We start from the raw sequence: 14,505 nt of genomic DNA, 5'->3' as shown, positions 1-14,505 counted from the left end.
AGGAACTTCAGAGCAATCAAAGCCAAGTTTATTCTGGACTGCATTAACTTGGTATCACAGCCGGCGCTAACGGGGTGGGGGATTGGACAGAAGTCCCAAAATACTAGAACCTGTCTGTTTCTGAATCTGGGGTTATCAGAAGCTGTCCCTGGTTTCTAGTAGAGTCCAGGATTGCACTTGGAAATGTTTGTGTCCTTCAAAGAACCTAAGAAAGCGAGGCTGGTGGGCGGTAGTTTTGGGTTCCAGCCTCTGGAACTGTCTTCCCAATACTATGTGGATGTAGCTCAACTATTTAAACTTAAGGGAAACCTGAGATTTGCGTCTCTTCTTTGGTAGTCAAATAAATCTTCCTTTTTTATGTCCTTAAACTAGTTCAACAGCTAACTGATCAATTCCTTGGGTGCCACAGGTTTGACATTAGGCACCATAAAATGTGGACTCCCATCCAATAATTCTACCCTATTCCTAACCGGGCGTGTCAGAAGTGGGTGCGGGGCTAAGGTCACAAACTCCATGTGGGGCCCTTCTCTAGGATTAAGGCGAAACCTAAGGTGACCTGCCTGACCCAGAAGACATCGCAAAAGCAAGTTAGGCCCGCTTTTCAGATACATACATTGGTTTAGCAGGGGCAGTGTGGGGCCCTGAATTGAGCGGGGCATGAGGCAAAAGCCACGTGACTTCTGTTTAACTCTCCACATCCCAAAAGCACATTTTGTCCCCGTGCTCAGATGCCAGAGACAGTCGGGTGGGGTGTGCGCAGACATTGTTCTCGCTGTGCCAGGGCCTTGGCAGTTCTTCCAAAGCATTTTTGTGCTGAAAAATAACTCGCACCTGAAAACAGGAAAGCATTGATGTCAAACCAAGGCAAAGTCCAACAGGTCACGCCGCCTGTCCCGGTCCAAGCTCCAGGGGGCTGAGGCGGGAATTCGAGCCTCAGTCCAGGTACAAATTAGTCATGCGGGGCACAGAGTGTTCCTCGGGCAAACAAGAGACGCAGTACACGGTCGCCTGCTTTGTTTAATTGGGCATTTAATTGGTGTTTTAAATATCCTTTTATTTGTTTTCGTTTTACTTTTATGAAACGGGTGTAAGCAAAGTTTATAGCTCCATATGCATTGAGAGAGAAGGGCCGAAGGCGAGCCCAGGAGTTGGTTTGTAAGCATGGAAGTCATTTCACTGAAATGCTAGGGGTAGCGGAAGTGACATCGCACGCCCCTTGACCTCCACTTCACACATACACACACATCACACTTACATACACTCTCTCACATAAACACACTCTAACCCACCGGCAAGCACGTACGCAATATACATTTAAAACCATTTTTACTTACCTCAGCTGCCTTGGAAGGACATATTTCAGCTAATTGTACTCCATTTATATTACACTAATAGTGAATAATATGTTATTATTCACTATCAATGAGATAACAATTTGACAGAAAACAAAAAGTGTAAAGCCCCAACTGAAGGATGCGTTCCTGACAGTGAATTTGCCACCTCTGAGGCCAGGGGTCACAAAGGCAGTGCCAGCAGAGGGCAAGCTGCCACCCCTAAATGACGTCCATGCTTGTAAGTAGATAAGAACTCCACTTCCGGTACACATATGCCGGCGACTGAAACATTGCACAGTAAATCACACATAATAGCCCGGCTGCACCCACCGAGGCACACTGAATTTCTCTCCCTTTCCTCTGCCCCTTAAGCACCTCCGTTGCGCCCTGCTTGTTATAACATGTATTTTAACATCACATGCCAACAAGATTGTTGGGGAATCTGAAGCTTACACCCCCCAATCATACTGACCAAGCTACGCCCCTGGCGGCACCCTGAAAACCTCCTAGAGTCAGAGTAAAATTGCCAGGGCCACTTTATTACCTCAGATGGTTAAGATTGCATAATGGCGTAGGAAAGCGTTAGAGCACCTTGCCAAGGGTATACATGAAGCATTGAACGTTGGCATCTCGTTCCCCGGTATGGTGGTACCATACAGTCTTTAATTGGTGTGCACTGGACTCCTCGCAGCCCTGGGCCCCGGTGACACTGCACATGGTGCTCTATTGATAGACCCGCCTCTGAGATTGTGGTTTTAGGGAAGGCAAAAGTCTTTTCCTTTGAAGAGCAGACATGTTATTGGTGAATGGAATACAGTTTATAGAGTGAAATAATGCACTTAGACAAAGTTAGAACTGTACAAATGAACATTTAAAAGTGTTTGATTACAGTTCCTGCAAAATAAAACAATCATTTACAACGTCAGTACACTTTTGTATAGTGCATGCACAAATGGATGCAACCTCCACACAAACAATATGTTTTACACATACATGGGCAGACAGTACGCACATTTACACACACAAATCATCCTTCCAGCTAACATCCTTGCGCATGTGCAGCAGATCAAGACACGGACAGCAACACTCACATACCACCAACGAAACAACTACCACATGACTTAATCTCCCCGCGCCCACCAAGAAATGAATGTGTCCTTGTGTAATGTAACTGGTGCTCATGTAAAGCGCTTCAGTGCCTTCGGGTCGAGTTTGTGCTATGTAAAACTGCAAACAAAATGCGTAAACACACAAAACACATACAGACACTCATTGAATCCCACACAACACACATTCACGCAGGCTGCTAACAAGCAGGCTTCCATGGATGGAGAGGCAAAGAGGTGGATGGAGAGTTGATAGGCAGATGTCAGCTTGTTGTGAACATAACCTCTAGATTCCCAGCTGAGGGGAGGTGGGAAAAGGACGGATTGTCAATTCACTTCAGTTCATTTCTTGGAATCCCTCTGGGTGGCTGATGAAATATTTCAATCTTCTCCAATCCGGTTGTCCAGAGCAAATCAAAAAAGTAGTACGAATGTGAACAAAAAAAGGGGCTCCGCTAGCTGAGAGTTACTTGGGCTGATTCACAAAAGCATTTATGAGCATGGGAAGTAGTACTACAGGTGCATTCTTTTATCTGCTTTTGCACGCCATCGTGAATCTGCCCCGAAACTCCAACTCTCCATTAGTAATAGTGGAAAGAGGCCACAGTCTTTACAATTTTTACTAGTTTCATATGAATAAACCCAGACTGTTCTTATTTTATGCACATTTTAGATGTTTTGGGTCCAGGTCACAAAGGCATGTAAGAGTATGTAAAAGAATGCTGCAAGAGTAATACTATGCGTACTCCAAGTACCTTTCGGATTTAGGCCCCCTGTGTGTGTCCCCTGGTCCCAGTCGGTTCCTGCTTTTTAGAGCCTCTTTCTAGCCCATCAAGGAAGTAGATTACTTGATTTATCAGCTGTATCTCATGAGAACAGCAGGATTTCTGACACTGCCCTATAATGGTTTAAATCTTTTTGGACAGGTCACACTCAACGTGTCTTCTTACCAAGCCCAATAAAGATCTTTTAAATATGGCGTCCCAGAAGGCTGTATCTATTTAACATATACGTTAATTCCCTACCTAAACCCCTTCACTCAGTGGAGGATCAATATGTATGTGTTTGAGGAGTACCCCGCTACTACTTTTGCTGGATGGTGGACTGGCTTTAGCTCACCATTGTCAACAATGTGATTGAAATCTTCCGGCCTACTGGAATGGAGGTTCTCTCTCCTCCAGCTAAGCCAGCCAGAGGTTTGGGGCTCACAGGATCTGACTGTGAACTGTCTATGGTAGGCCACATTCCCCCCTCACTGCTACTGGTTGCTTCCACCTGAGACTGGCGAGGAACATAATCTCTTTCTAGAATGAAAACGAGAACAGAAGGACATTTCCTCATCTTTAGGACTTCCTTGTCGCTTGCTCCATTGATTCCAGGTCATTCAAGATGCAGCAGCACGTCGGCTTAGCAGATCCTCAAGGTTCTCCTGTGCCTGCCCAGTTCTTGTTCAGCTTACTGGCTCCCCGTCCATTCTAAGGCGCTATGCATTGTGCATAAAGCACTACATGACCAAGCTCCACTCTATAAAGAGCAGGATTAAAGGATATTATGCCCCATACTTTCCGCCACTGCCAATTTCCTTACAATTTTAACATTTCAGAAAACCAGACAAGGTGACTATAGTTTGTCTGTCTGCTCAGTTTTGGTTTATCTTTTGTTGGTGGCCATTTAGCGCCAAGAGATCTACTGTGAAAATGCGCTTTATAAATCCTTATAACATAACGCCAAAAGTGTGAGAATGCGCAGAAGTTCACTAGAAGACTGGTAATAAATCGGAGCACGCTGTAAGAATAAGTGATGGGCGTCACAAGTGTCAATAAGTGATGGGTGTCACATTCATTGGGGACTGCTGAGGGCAAGAACGCGCACTGAGCTCGTACTGCTGATTATTAGTGATCAGCATGGCTTGGGAATCTGCATTTTTGAGGAGCATGAATTAGATGCACAATACAGTAGTAAAATAAAGATGTACAGCGAGTAGGGTCCTTGCTGAATGGACAGGGTGAGAGTGGGCTATCATATGGGGCTAGCAGTCTTTGGCATGCACACCCGCAGGCCCTGGGCTGAGGAGACACTGATTCTTGCTGATGTAAAGATGTGACTCGAAAACAGAGGGACAGACAACTCAAATAGGACAGATATATCCAGAAGCGGTGCTGGAGATATTCATGCTTCCTCTCCACTCAGTGCATAGTCACTCCGCATAGAATTACATTCAACATAGAGAAATCATTTCTGTGATGGAAAATGATCTTTCGTCTCATTCAGCGCCTCCCTTTTCCTATGCCCACTAATTTCCTGGCCTCTTCACTCTAATCTTACAAGTGTACCACTGCAGTTCAGCATGAGCATCTCTCTACAACTGAGATGTTTTAGATTTTCACATATATCTCTTTGCAACACTGGCCATACATTTGGTGTTTACAGTGTGCATTTAAAGGAATAAAGGTGTTTCACTGTCCCAAGCCGTCAAATGTGCTGTATTTAGGTTTGCAGATAACATGCATACACATTAGTTCTCAGCTTCATAAAAGTTTTAGCTGTCTGTAGGCAGGTTTGCAGTTTCCAACTTTGGGTCAGCTCCCCCCCCCCCTTGCTAGTGGATCTGGATCAGCCCCTTGCTAGTGGCCTTTGGGTCAGCCCCTTGCTAGTGGATTTTGGATCAGCCCCTTGCTAGTGGACTTTGGGTCAGCCCCCCTTGCTAGTGGACTTTGGGTCAGCCCCCCTTGCTAGTGGACTTTGGGTCAGCCCCCCTTGCTAGTGGACTTTGGGTCAGCCCCCCTTGCTAGTGGACTTTGGGTCAGGCCCCCCTTGCTAGTGGACTTTGGGTCAGGCCCCCCTTGCTAGTGGACTTTGGGTCAGCCCCCCTTGCTAGTGGACTTTGGGTCAGCCCACCTTGCTTGTGGACTTTGGGTCAGCCCCATGCTAGTGGACTTTGGGTCAGCCCCCCTTGCTTGTGGACTTTGGGTCAGCCCCTTGCTTGTGGACTTTGGGTCAGCCCCTTGCTAGTGAACTTTGGGTCAGCCTCCCCTTGCTTGTGAACTTTGGGTCAGCCCCCCTTGCTTGTGGACTTTGGGTCAGCCCCTTGCTAGTGGATTTTGGGTCAGCCCCCCTTGCTAGTGGACTTTGGGTCAGCCCCCCTTGCTTGTGGACTTTGGGTCAGCCCCCCTTGCTTGTGGACTTTGGGTCAGCCCCTTGCTTGTGAACTTTGGATCAGCCCCTTGCTTGTGAACTTTGGGTCAGCCCCCCTTGCTTGTGGACTTTGGGTCAGCCCCTTGCTAGTGGATTTTGGGTCAGCCCCCCTTGCTAGTGGACTTTGGGTCAGCCCCCCCTTGCTTGTGGACTTTGGGTCAGCCCCCCTTGCGTGTGGACTTTGGGTCAGCTCCCCTTGCTTGTGAACTTTGGATCAGCCCCTTGCTTGTGGACTTTGGGTCAGCCCCCCTTGCTAGTGGACTTTGGGTCAGCCCCCCTTGCTAGTGGACTTTGGGTCAGCCCCCCTTGCTAGTGGACTTTGGGTCAGCCCCCCTTGCTTGTGGACTTTGGATCAGCCCCTTGCTTGTGGACTTTGGGTCAGCCGCTTTGTAATGGTTTAGTGGCTTTGTTGTCTATCTCAGTTGTGTGCTCCTGATTCCATGACTTTCTTCCCTATTCTTGTGTTTGTCACGCCCAGGAGCATAGCCGTCTCACAGTGTTCTGATTGGATGAGAGGTATCCTTCCACTGCCCAATTCAAGACGGCTCTATTTTTTCTTGCATTCAGCACTCCATTGGCGTGCATGTTTCCTTGCTCTCCCTCTGTTTTCCATCCTAGAGCTCCGTTTGTTCACCACTCAGCCGCGCCAAGAACTATTTGCTTTGCCAGTCGTTGTTGACTTAGTTTCTTAGATCCAGGCCCGACAGAGCTTTGCGGATTGGATAACACGCACAAGCAGCGTCAGTAAAGGTGATATCTGTAAGCAGCATTCATCTCATTAAACCTACAGCACATTCCTTTAAGAAACATGTTTCCAGATGAATACACATTCACAACGTACTGTATTTGTTTTTGGAAGCTTTCACTGTGGTTTTCAATTTCCTGGTTCGCTAAACCTTCTCGACTGACATTTTAGAATCACCAGCTGGGAAAATAGAACGTATATGTTTACCTTGTGGTACGATAGTGCAGTGTAGCGAAGGTAAACAACGTGGACATCTGTTGGGGTTTGTTAAGAATAATTGTAGTGCAAACTTTCTTTGTTATCCCGTCACTGTTTCCATTACATCTCCGAGTTTTCAAAGAACGGTTGGTCCTGCTCACTGACCCAGCAATCGGATTACCATACATTTTTTTGTCGATATTACCAGGTGGTAGGAAACAGTAGGGAGGTCAGGCGGAATATACCACCTATAACCTTCTTACCTGCAAACTTTACAAATCTTTTCAGCTAGGTGCCTGGTATTAATATCGACTGGTAGCTTAAATATCTCTTCTGGGCATTAATCTAGATTTAGCGCCTGGTGTAAAATGAGCGCTTAAGTGCAACGAGAGGGCGTGTATTTTCTGCACCAGTAAGCAGTTTTTCTCCTCGAGTTGATAAGGGTGCAGGGTTTTATATTTGTATTTATGCTTCTATAGTATCAGCTATGTTATGTTACATTATTTTATGTTTTTTCTTTTTTTGCAGAGCGAAGCTTTAACCTATTCAGTGGCCTTTATTGCTTTGGGGCCCTGCGCAGACTGCTGTCTGCAGTTGTGGGTTTGCGTGATGTAAGGTCTCAGCAGGGGATGAGGGGGCGGGTCAGACAACATGCTTCATGTACATGTGACTAAAGAGGTTTGTTGGATGTGCTCCTTGGCGTGATGGAGACCATACGACCCTGCGCCCTAACCCACGTGTCACTGGAAATCTCTGTGAGGTGCTTCAGTAGTGGGGAGTCGTCGGTGGAGTGGGGTCACCTCTTGTGAGAGGGCACATCCTTTAGTTGATGCTTGAATCCTGGGACTTAAGGGAAGGATCATTGCAGCTACATTGCTTTGGCTTGTGTTGTGATACTTTGTCTGCTGAGACAATGGAGTTGCTCATTAGGTAGAAGTATTGTTCTATTTCAATCAAAACTTGTTAGTGAGGATGATTTAGGCCCCGTTAGACCTAATTATGCAGCAAGGTTTCGTATTTATGCAGCAAAAATGCAAATAATGTGCCACGTCCTCTGGCAGTAATATTTACACCTATTTTAGATAGAAATCTTGCAAATTATATGGCAAACCTTGCTGCTCTAGCAAAATATGTGGTAAATGAAGTAAATAGGTTAGTATGTGGTAAGTGGAGCGGTCACAAAATCAAATAAATCCTCCGACCCTCAAGATCGTTCAGTGTTTTTTTAACACTGTATTCATGAAAGCCAAACCTAAATATTCTAATTGCTATCAGTGCTTTCGTTCCTGCAGTTTGCAGGAAACAGCTTTTCCAAGATAACCACCCAAAAATAGCAATACACATAATGGGGGACTTGTGTTATATGGTCCTATATTGCCATTTCCGGGTTCCAGTGACATTTATAAACCACTTTACTAGAGGCTCTCACTGGCAATATTGGACCATATTACACAGCTACCCATTATGTATCCTCCCCACCCCTCTCTTTCTGTCTCTCGCTGTATCTCTATATATAAAGCAATGTGTGGGTGTGTGTGTATATATATATATATATATATATATATATATATATATATATATATATATATATTTTTTTTTTTTTTCACTGAAAAAACGAAGGTTAAAGTGACTTTGTAGTTCAGTATGATAACATGACATTACATTGCATGAAAAAACCCTAGACATTCACTAAAAAAAAAACAAAGGTTAAAGTGACATTGTAGTTAGGTGTTGACATACGACAAAACACTAACGTTTAAAAACCAACCAAAAAAAATTCAAGTTCATCAGTTAAAATAGTTTACTGTGCTAACTATAACTCGTGCCCCCGCCATGCACTGTTTATGAGCTCACATAGTATATTATATCAGCCAATACATGTTGAATGCCATCGTTGACATCACGGATGACTTCTCAAATAACATCTTTCTTTGTTTTTTTGATCATATTCCGCAAACTCCCCTGTGCCTTCAGCTGTGTGTAGTTGTGGGTTGGCTTCAGGGCCTTTGGCCAGGTCTTGTGCAAAAAACACCCCTTGGTGTTTCCAGTCAGGCCCCGCACGCAACCCTGCCACAGCTGACCAACCCTCGCTGGGAGATTGGCCACAAATTAAATTATTTGGTTTCCCTATTTTGTCTGCAATTAAGTCACTTACTTCAAGTTGGACATATACCAATTCTCTAGATATCCATACCTCATATGCTTTGGTTACCTTCAAGAAAGGTGACAGGCTTCCATTACACAAACTTCATGAACAGTCTTATCTTCATAAAATTATTTGGTAACCAATAAATGCTTATGTTACAAATATTGCTTCAATTAGTTAATAAATGTCTATTCTCTTTATTTGATAATACTTATTTGATTTATGGCTGTTTTTCTTATTCTTTCTTATTTCTTTCTCTGATGTACACCAGGCATAGCTCATCTTTTATTTTCATTCTGTTATTTAATTTCTTATTACTCAAGTTTATTTTTAAATTATAGCAAGCTTCTTTTTCGGCCTTGCTTACGTTATCTTTATTTACAGTTTCGGTAATGTTTTTGTAGTGTTATTATATTTTTTCATAACACCTAATAAAATGATTTGAACATTAAAAAAGAAACCACCTAGTTAGTCTCGGTAGCTGCATCTCTCCTTGAGAGGATCAACCAATGGGGTAATTTCTGTTTTGTTCTAATTCAGATTCTTATTAGTCACAGCTGAATGTGATGTGGGTTGGGAGAAGATGTTTATTCAGTTTTGTCTTGATAAACTCAACTGCTTGCAATTGGTTTTTACCTTCTTACTCACCTGGGTTTCCTCATCCTTCATCTAATATTGTGTTCTCTTCCTTTCATCTCAGCCCCTTTTTCTCTTTGTTCCTTTTATGTCTTAAAATCAGGCAAGAATATACATTGGAGTTCTTCCATATTATTTAATTAATTTTCACAATTTTAAATTAAACTTAAACAGTTGATTGAGGGTGATAAGCCCTCTTTCCCAATCTTCCTTTCATAATTGTGCCTTGAAGTTCTCTTACAAAATGCATCATCAACTTCTTAAAAATATTCTTTCAGACTTCTCCCCTGTATGTCCATGGACTGAGGCATGGCGGCATGTGGTCTGCTGCGTGAAGAAAATAAATCAAGGTTTTGGTCTTTGACTTCACACCTCTCCTCGCCTCCTTCTTCTTTTTCTCAGTTCTTCTCCAGGTAAAATACACAGCTTTACCCTAAGGTGTGTGGAACAGTATGGCAGACTGAAACCAGGCGATTAACCAAGGATGATTATTAGTGATTATTTTTATCAAGTACTCTCTTATACATGTTAGGATGTTAAACGTGTGTCCCCCGAAGAGCATAAACCTGTACAATTTGCAGAAGCTGGAAAGGATAGCCTGGGGGACACATCATTTAACAAAGATCATAGTATACTATAGGTAAAGAGGTCCTCAAATTGTACGAGTTATGTGAAATATTGAAACATTCTGGGAACGTTATGATGCTTGGACTATTATGTTGCAATCACAGAGGTGAGCCATACGATAAACAGTATTGCATAGGCATAAATTGCTTCAGTTTGTTAGAAAATGTCAGTCACTAGGTCACACTTATGACATGGAAATGTCACATATAGGCACACCGAGAGTATGGAAATGGCACACACAAGTGAACCCACAACTTGGTGCTCTGTGGCACTGGATGTGGCTTTCTAAAGAGGAGGATGGATTCAGATTTCAAGATGCAGCTAGATTTGAACTTTTAGAGGAGGGACTGACTTGTATTTGCAAGGTACTTCAATTGGTTTTGAAGAGGGTAACATTCTATATGTTTTATAGATTATCCAAATGGGTCTTGCAGAAGTGAAAACCATAAGGCTTTAAAGAAAATATCAGAACTGGGCTTTGCAGAGAGGACAACACATATTATCCTGGATAAGGCTTTGTAGATATGTCTGCACAGGCCTTTCCAAGGTATGGGCTCGGCTTTTCAGATGGGAATGTTATGGAGACCTTGGAGAGAATGTCTAGTTGATGCTCTGCAGTCGGGATAAAGTGGGGCCTTTGTAGAGAATTTTTGGATGGGCGAGGATGATAAAGCTTTTGAGGGCGATTTTTGGCTAGTGGTCTGGATGAGAATCTCAGCATGGGGGCTGACAGTGGTTTTAAAGACCGCTCCTAGATGAACTTTGTAGATGTCTTTTGGATAGGTGTTTGAAGAGGATTTTTTGATGGGACTTTTAAGAGGAAATCTGGCTCACGTTTTGGAAAGGGTTCTGAGTGCGGTAAAAAAAACTAGGCCTAATGGTGGTTTGTAGAGTGGTGCCTAGATGGAGTTTTATAGAAGCTGCCTCAATGGTGCTTTGTAGATGTCTGGTTTGGGCTTTGTAGAGGATAGCTTTGGAGTGTGAGTCTGGGTGGAAATGTGCAGAGAGTTCAAGATAGTACATTTGCAGGGAAGGGTTAGGGTGCACTTTGCAGAGATGATCTTAATGCAGTTTTGCTTAGGGTACTTAGATTGGGCTAGGGGTACTTAGATTGGGCTTTCCCACCCAAAATGCTTCCCAATGTGCTGACGATTTAGTAAACCTCCTTACCATTGACTCCATCTTCCCTTTTCGAAGGTCTTAAGGGAGCCTGACTCTAAAACATTTTGTTTAAGGGGCTCCCTTAAACATTCATGTTTAATGCCTTCTCCACACGAGTTCTAAATGGGAGCGGGAGGGGGACAGAGAAAGCAGGGCTGCACAGGGTGACAGTGAGCAGGGGAGGCTGTGGCTTGGACTTGGGAGGAAGGAGGCATTACAAGCTCCCCTGTGTTGTAGAAGGATTTTGGGTGCATGCTGGGAATGTTACCTGTCAGATTTTCCAGCAGATAAAATCAAGCCCGGTGTCCCAGCACCCAGGACACCTAGGTGTGGAAACACTAGCCACTTGTAATCGGGCGGATACCACTCTGCCTAAAAAGGAGTTGGGTTCCTAGTGTTCTGTTGAGGGAGTACAATTTTATTCTGCACTCAGTGCCAAGACACTCCCAGTGCTTCACAATAATAAGGTAAAAAAAACACAATACATCCAGGCACCGCCATAATGATAAAAACTCTAAAATAATGAAACCAGCAATAAAACCTAGACCAAACATCAACCAAGAAAGGAGCCCCAAAGATTAACTTTTTATTTGTTTTGATGAACTGAAAGTATTGTGTAATACCGAGCAAAGCAGGAGGCAAATATTTCTAGAACGAAGTACCCACATGGCAGAAGTATTGCACCACTGCAGCCTGTTCGGAGAGCTGGCTGGAGGCGCAATCTGTGAAGCAATGCCCCCTGCAGGTAACACCCGCAGCCACACCTGGATACTAAAAGAGCAAACTTGAGATTTCAACAATACAAGCTTGGGTCGTCATCTATTAAAGTATGTACAGTTGCTCCTGTGATGCAACATAGTTTAGCACTGTGCATGCAGGCCTTTAAAATGGTAAATAAATTGTCACTATCTCTTACATTCGCTCCTCTCATGCGCCACAGATATTATTTTATCCTAATTATAATATGTGTCCTCGCCTGATTTCAGTCTAGGTTTGCTTTATTGGTTACTTCATCCAGTTCCTACCCTACCCGGTTCCTTGCTTTGCGCTATACAGCGCCGAGCATACACAACATTATTCTCAGGCACCATTGCTGGGTCCTGATGATCCCATGCAGTGAGCTCCTAGGGATCGAAACGTCAACAGCTGCACCTTAGCTCATTTAATAATGTGGAATTGGTTCTTTGCATGAGTATGGGTATTAACTGGATTTAACACATATTAATGTATTTTATTGTGTCAGTTTCTCATTTCTGAGTTTGGCTGCTGGATATTTGTATAATGCTGTGATAGTTATTCATTATATCTGATTGTGTACGTACACTTGCTGAACAATTAGCAACTCATGTTTTTGTATTTTCTGTCCTTCACTTAATTGGATGTGCCGAAAGTCATTTAATTTGATTGAGTTTTCTTATGTTGTGGCTCCGTTTCCTAAATCCTTTTGGAAGATTTCCTATTAATAAATATATTTTACCTCAAGATTGTACATAGACTTCATTGTATTTCTATGTGTAAATTATAATTAATATAGTAAGGATAAGGGACCCCTGTTCCTTCTAATACTGATCCAATTCATGAACAAGTGCTAAAGGGGAAATTTGCTCACATGTGTATTCTGAATATTTCGAAAACAGGAAGCATCAGATTTTGTTCAATCAGAACTTTCCACCTATGATAGGAACAATATACTGGAGACTATATCACCCCTAACACATCAACATTGATTCTCGTCTGAAAGTCATATCCTCAATGAATTTCTGAGTTTCACTCATTGAGGCATGTATTGGACTTGTTGCTTGCTGCTGCGGAGGCATGACCCATTTAGTCCAATTTATTAAAAAAATTGTTTGTGAACTTAATTTTATGAACCACAATTGTAATACACTAGTTTCACATTAATCCAAGCTGTCCTTCTTCTAATCTCCTTTTGGCTGTGATTTAAGTGCAAGCATATCAACTGCTACAATTTAGGCTCATAACTCAGACAAAAACAAAATACTGATGGGTGCAATACTTTGATTTATTTCAACTACTAATATTTACCCTTGGCTGTATTTCAGGACTTCTATATTTTTCTCACTGTGCCGCAATACAAGTTGTAGACCAACCATAAGCAAATCAGACTTGCTCCTACCCCTATCAGAACAGCCCAGCCCTCCCTGTTAGGCCTCTTACCTAATGTGATAAAATTTTACTTATTTATTAGCCAGAATGGCTGTACCACCATCTTGACCACAAATAGCCAGAAATCACTTTCACATCTTGGGATGGCCCAAGGGGTCAGACCCATCTCAGAGATGTATGCAAGTACCTCCTGCGAGTTTGAAGGGCATTAAATATACCCTGGTGATTCAAAGAGGTCGTCCAGCAAGGTATATCACAGTAACAGTAGGAGAGGTCTGACAAGTGGAGGGCTGTGACGTGAGTATTTGTGAGACCCCCCCCCAATTTATTTTAATTATTTTATAGATTTGAAGGCATGCCTGCCCCTTCATTATTGAGAAGACATCAAAATACTGCCATGCTACTAGCTGGCACCAGATCCTGGAGCTGCAGAGTTTCTTGTAAATATGGTTTGGGGAGAACCTGGCTGTAGCCCCACAGATTGTTTTGACTAAGGCCTAACAAAAACATCTGACATGCCTTCACTGGGGATCTGAAAGTCTGACTAGGCCTTCTGGAATTCTCATCATTAGTGATTGCTTTTCTGATAGAATATGGTGAACTTAAATTATTTTCTTCTTTTCACTTAATGTTTTTAGATAGTAAAGAATAACAGATGTGGTACCTTTTAGTAATGAGACTAGAAAGGAGTTTCCATGGAGATACCAATGAAGGTTACTCAAACATAATTCAATGTATTAGTTTGTTTCATTATCCAAGGGCCACAGAGGCTGCACCTATAGTTTATTTGAATTTATTGTACTATGGTCAATGGATAGTTAATTTCTTCTCTGCTTACATACATATCTGGATAAGATTTGTTTGTTATGCATTTTCACAAACTGTTTTATATGTTGTTGAATTCTAAAACTCTTTGACGATGAGTCTTAAGTAAAAGTCAATAATTCTACAATTTTCTTTTTCAAGCCAAATTCAGAGCCACAGTGGCTGTGTACTGTGGAAGTGTCCCAAAAATGAAGCCCGGATACCACTCACTGCGGACAGGGAGTATGGACTCCAACTTACACCTTTGTGGAAACAAATGGATGGCTGCAGATATAGGTACGCCTGGTGGAAAATGTGATAATGCTAATTTGTAGTATGAAGCAATTACTGAATTGCAATTAGAAGACACAATCGGCCTGATTTACAAAAGGAAATAGCATTTTTTGTGGTATTCACAAACTGCGA

General features: G+C 42.8%; 1 protein-coding gene across 5 annotated transcripts in view; it reads left to right on the top strand.

Moving 5' to 3' along the window:
• TOGARAM2 (TOG array regulator of axonemal microtubules 2) overlaps positions 1 to 14,505 on the top strand; it is a 447,421-nt gene that overhangs the window by 246,647 nt on the left and 186,269 nt on the right. For 4 of the 5 annotated variants that reach the window (XM_069236205.1, XM_069236204.1, XM_069236207.1 and 1 more), the window contains one exon: positions 14,242 to 14,376. In XM_069236205.1, coding sequence (XP_069092306.1) covers positions 14,242 to 14,376 — 135 coding nt within the window. Of the gene's footprint in view, positions 1 to 9,638; positions 9,774 to 14,241; positions 14,377 to 14,505 lie in introns of all 5 variants that reach the window. The other variant, XM_069236208.1, reaches the window with a different exon arrangement.

This window comes from Pleurodeles waltl, chromosome 5 (assembly GCF_031143425.1).
Source record: "Pleurodeles waltl isolate 20211129_DDA chromosome 5, aPleWal1.hap1.20221129, whole genome shotgun sequence".
Lineage (NCBI taxonomy): Eukaryota > Metazoa > Chordata > Amphibia > Caudata > Salamandridae > Pleurodeles > Pleurodeles waltl.
This window is presented reverse-complemented; position numbering and strand designations above follow the sequence as displayed.